The sequence below is a fragment of the Triticum dicoccoides genome, chromosome 3B (assembly GCF_002162155.2).
Source record: "Triticum dicoccoides isolate Atlit2015 ecotype Zavitan chromosome 3B, WEW_v2.0, whole genome shotgun sequence".
NCBI classification, from domain to species: Eukaryota; Viridiplantae; Streptophyta; class Magnoliopsida; order Poales; family Poaceae; genus Triticum; species Triticum dicoccoides.
This window is the reverse complement of record NC_041385.1, coordinates 667,946,895-667,952,084: the sequence shown is the minus strand read 5'-3', so window position 1 is coordinate 667,952,084 and position 5,190 is coordinate 667,946,895. Positions and strand designations below refer to the sequence as shown.

General features: G+C 45.5%; 1 protein-coding gene across 1 annotated transcript; it reads right to left on the bottom strand.

Moving 5' to 3' along the window:
• Positions 1–3,828: 3,828 nt before the first annotated feature.
• LOC119281786 lies at positions 3,829–4,675 on the bottom strand. The gene has a single exon (XM_037562221.1). It carries the CDS (start codon positions 4,513–4,515, stop codon positions 4,087–4,089), a length of 429 nt encoding a protein of 142 aa, XP_037418118.1. The 5' UTR covers positions 4,516–4,675; the 3' UTR covers positions 3,829–4,086.
• Between the last annotated feature and the right edge of the window lie 515 nt (positions 4,676–5,190).

The window sequence follows — 5,190 nt, the reverse complement described above, 5'->3', positions numbered from 1 at the left end:
AACCCCATGCACACGGCGTAGTGCGGCGCCGTCTTCCTAGACGGATCCGGAAAGAGGGAGATGCCATACTACCATCCCGAGTGGATTAGACCATTTTGAACCAACTAAATCTATACAAGATGAAGTACTCATGCAATTTTTATGAAACTATAGAAATTTGAAAGAATTTTCAGAGAGGATTCACGAATCTAATTGGATGGAAATGACCACAAACCAGAGGATCCCAACATAGTGATGAAATGACATCGAGGAAGGAATCTGTGGGCATGGGGTCATGCAGAGAAGGTCGAGGTGACAACAGTGGCTGCAAAAGCGTCACAGGACGAAAGGGGTGGGGTCAGTGAGGAGTGGGAACCCTAACCCTCTCGCGGACCACTTCTTACCAACCCAAAAATTGCTACCCTGTGTGCATGAGCTAAAGACCCCGTGTGCACAAAGCTCCGTGCACACAGTACAAACCTCGTGCACATGGGGTGTCTAGAGGCTCGAGAAGCCACTTTAGGGGAAGGCTCCCGAGTGACCAAAAAATTCCAAGCTTCCAAAGAGGTAATCTGAAGGACCTTGTGCATGCCGAAAATATACCCAATACCATATGGTATGACCAAAGAGGACATCTTGAAAGGGTAAAAGCATGCCTTAGATAGACACAAGGGTTTTGGACAGAAACGTACTAAATTGGAGTATAGAGATCTTATACACTCATATTTGTAGGAAGAAACAAAAAACAAATGATGAGTGCAACTATCATACTTAGCATATAGTGGCATATGGGTCTAAAATACTCAAATAAGAACCAATTAAGATCCAACCTCCTAGTAGGACGGTGGATGAAGGCAGCATGTCTGAGTAATTAGGTTTGGCATCGCGTAGAAAAGAACCTTGGGCTCAACACCACTATCATATTTAAGCACATGTGTCATGATAAATGACTTGTGTGAAAGATATAATTCATTTATGCACTACTAGGTATGATCACGAATTAAGCTACCCCCATCCCACACTACTTATGTGACTGTGATGAGTGATATTTTTACACTCATTCACCTTTGTTTAAACCGAGATATTTCATTTAGAAAGAGATATTCGCTCTGATATTGCTACTAATGACTAATGAATGCAGAGGATTCCACAAATCCTCTCTTTGATGTGTTTCCACTAGAAATGGGCTAAAAGAGAAGAAATCAAGTGTGGAGATGGAAAGAAAGGAGAATGGAAGAAGAAGGAATCAACGGGAGGCGTATCTGCAGAAACAGAGCAAAATACGACGTTGGTGCGCCTGTACACAGCGTGGAAACCGAGGTACATCGTCCACTCGTACAACTTTTATAAAGGGGACCCCATCGAAATGTCACCAGAATGAGCACGGGAAGAGCGTCATCAGCAGCCAGAACACCTTCATCATCCTCTCCATCTATAAACCCTAGCCGCCGCCATTTCCATCTCCATAGCCACCATCACCACCATAGTACTTCCTTATCTAGTTCATACTTGTAATCGTGCATCGCACAAGGCATCCGTTGTAAGACATATTTGCAATCAATCAATCTTCAAGATGTGTTCTTCAATGTTTTCTTCTCGCGATATGATCTCCATGCGTGAGTAATTTGGTAAGGTGTGGGTTGAGACATGAGCCATGCAACCCTCAGTATTTCTTGTGGTAGTGGGGATCAAGGGCTTGGAAATAAGGTCCTGTATGTGTGAAAGAAAATTGTTTCGTAGATGTCACTTGTCTTGTCCGCAATCTTCATCCCTGCAGGTACCCAGGATCATGGAGATCGAGCACCGGTGATGCTAGGAGCGATGAGACCATCAAGTGTTATGCCGAACACTAGTGACAGTAAGGCTCAGTAGGGGTAACATGGATCATATCCTTGAGGATATATGAGGTGTAGTCATTAAACGCGCAAAGCTCTTTTCTGATTTGTTATCTTAATTATCGAGGCAACCCCACGCGACGAATAGGGCATGTGATAGGACAACTGATTCTTGATGCAGGACTTGTGTCGGTCAATATCTTATTTGGACACATCCCCAACTTCGATCCGTAACAAGAACATCTCGACAGGTGACTTCCAGCGCACAAATTAAGATCATATCTGATCCCAACACAAATACATGGTTGTAAGCATTAAGACCTCATACCCGTACCTCTTTTTATTATAAGTGTTTAAATCACTATTTGCTTGCTTGATCCGGTCAAAAGCTGAATTTGACACTTTGACAAAAGCTTGCTAGAGACCATCATTTCAAGGGAATCTTCCTCTCGTGGGTTCGATAACCCACGGTCACCTCTGGAGAAATAGGTGTGGGATACACTTTTCTATTTCACTACCGGATCAATAAAAAGAGGTATCCGCCTACATCTGAATAACATACTAGTTGAGCTCATGTGTGTATGCAAAATTAGCAACCCATGTTACTCGATTCGATGATATTTAGCTCGTGCCTTAACTCACAGAACCTTGCTCATCAAGCAGCTTGGTGAAAACATCGGTAAATTGCTTCTTAGCGCCAACATGAAATATCTCAATGTCTTCACTGAAACATGATCTCAGAGAAAATGATGACGAATATTAATATGTCTGATCCGGCTATGTTGCACAAGGTTGGCACCGATCTTGATTGCACTTCAGCGAGTATACCGCTTTGGTAATGGAGGCCACGAGTCGCGGGTGTAGACATGGAGGATGGAGGAGAGTGTCGCTGCCAACACTCTGTTCGGCGAAGTGACGCTCGGCCATGGTTGTCGTCCGACTGCGCCTCAGCCAGATGCATCACTCCTTTCTTGTAGGAGATAGGTCATGGCCTTCCTACATCGATACTACATGGGACGGAGCCAGGAGAAGCTAGGAGCGTCTCGATATGATCCAAAGGGATAAGTATCGTGAGCTTAGAGCATTGGTTAATAGTAGAGCTAAGTTATAGCCATACCTTGTTGCCATGTCATCTATAGTCAACCTAATAGCCAACATGTATGGTAGTTGGATACAAAGAAGTACTACTTTATTAGTAGATGACTCATCTTACACTCTCACAATGTTTCTTGGAGTCCGTGCTGGAGCTGACGCTTATTCTTCAACTCGCTTTCATTCTCTCTCATTCTCACTCTCATCCAACTCAGCGAAAATATTATATTTTGATCCTTATAGCTTGCTTACATCACTTTATTATACTTGTTCTCAGGAAAGCATGTTGTCCGATGATTCAATTAGACAAGTGGCAGCTGACGACATCGGGTATGCACGGATGGAGGTTTGGAGATGGTATGCAACAAAAATATTCCGAGCCTCGAGGGTTGCTCGATCATGCAACAACAGTTATTGCTGAAGGCCGTCGGGGAGAGAGATCGGTTTAAGAACTGAGGGATATAATCGTCCATCCAATTTGATTCTAAGTTACCTTTTGCTTTCCTTGGTCTGAGTGATTAAAGTTACGAGCAAAGGAAAAAAAGGAATGGATAGAGCATTAATGAGAGTATCATAAGCATTGGCATCTAAGTGAAAAATATGACATGACACTGCATTTAATAATGTGAAAGATGATTGTAATATCGTATTATAATGCAATATCATAATACAACAAACGAGAAAATTATATTAAAAACTAAATTGTAACCATAACTTTATATTATAGTTCTACAAATGATAAAATAATGATAATATGATTATAGTGTATATACTATGCATTGGGGAGTTCTTATCATAAATTAGCAATATGCACATAATTAAATAGTATCATGTGCATAATACTAGTTTATGATACTGCTCATAGTGAAAGGTGGTAGAATATCACCGCACCATCAATGGTAGACAAATAATTAAGTTTACAAAGCGATCGAGACTGCTCCGTATGGATTTAGTAACGCTGCAACTGAAGCATCCATGGTAGGACTAAATCATTATTATTAAACATGTACATATCTGGTATCTACGCACGAACAATTAAATCAAAGAATCTTATACTCAACCGAAAGAGATAAATTTTTACTGTTATAAGATGGGAGGAAGAAAGGAAGAAGCTGCATAACTCTTCATGGTCACACGCAACCGACCGGTCAAGGAGTACTCTTGTAAGCTACCAAAGCTTTCACGGTGGCAGCACGGCCGAGGGAGGGTCGCTCCTGGCGCCGCTGAGGCCATACTTGGACCGGACGGCCGCCGACTTCGGCGTGGCGCCGACGCCGTCGCCTGACTTGCGAGGGGAGGACCTCGGCGAGCCGAAGCTGAGCTGGCGCGCGTAGCCCACGACGGCTCTGGCCCACTTCCTGATCTGGCCTTTCAGCTTGCCGGCGTCGACGTCCTTGAGCGGGCCCGGACCGATGCTGATCTCCAGCCCCGAGAAGCACCGCCTGTACCGCCGCTGATCGGCGGCCTTCTTCCCGCCGCTTCTGCTGCCGCTCTCCTTGCGCTGCATCACGGCGACGTCGCGGCCGTTGTCTCCTCCCTCTACTTCTTGGACGGCCTCCTCCGCGTTGTGCCGCGACGTCGACGGCGACGGCTTCTTGCCTACCGACATCGACGCTTCTGAATTATCAACCGGTAGGGCTGCGATGGAAGCCGCGGCTTGGTCTCTCGCTTGGCGTCCATCTGAGGTAGGTGGTATATATGTATGTGGTAGCGCAGCATGCGTGCGGGCCGAGGAGAAGTGCCAGGTCGTCGTTGCTCGCTGCCGGTGACGTGCGAGGTTGCTTCTAGAGCCGCTCCGCCGCGTTCTGATTTGTACACGTACCGACGTACGTACGCTTAATATTCCCTGGGGTTTAACGATCAACGGCGGCACAAGGAATGGGGATGGACACCATCCTGTCCCTTTTTTCTTTTAGAAGTACTCGAATGAGTACAAGGGATGGGTGCTGGTAGGAGGGGATTTTAACCTGCTGCGAGGGGCTAGGGATAAATCCGATCTGGTGCCAGATTCACGTGGACGAACAATGAACTCGAACTAAGCGGAAGAAGCCACAGAGCAGCGGCCCCTTTTGTAATCCGCGGATAGGGTTTCTGCCACCCGCCGGTGGCCCTATCGATCTGCCACGTCTCCTGTGGCCCTAGTGTCATGGGTGAGCGTGAATTCCGGTCCTTGCCGATAGGAGGGCTACGATTTTATGTGTGTCATGGGTGAGCGTGAATTCCAGTCCTTGCCGATGGGAGAGCTACATTTTTATGTGCTTATTCAAGTTTTGTTGGAGTCTAT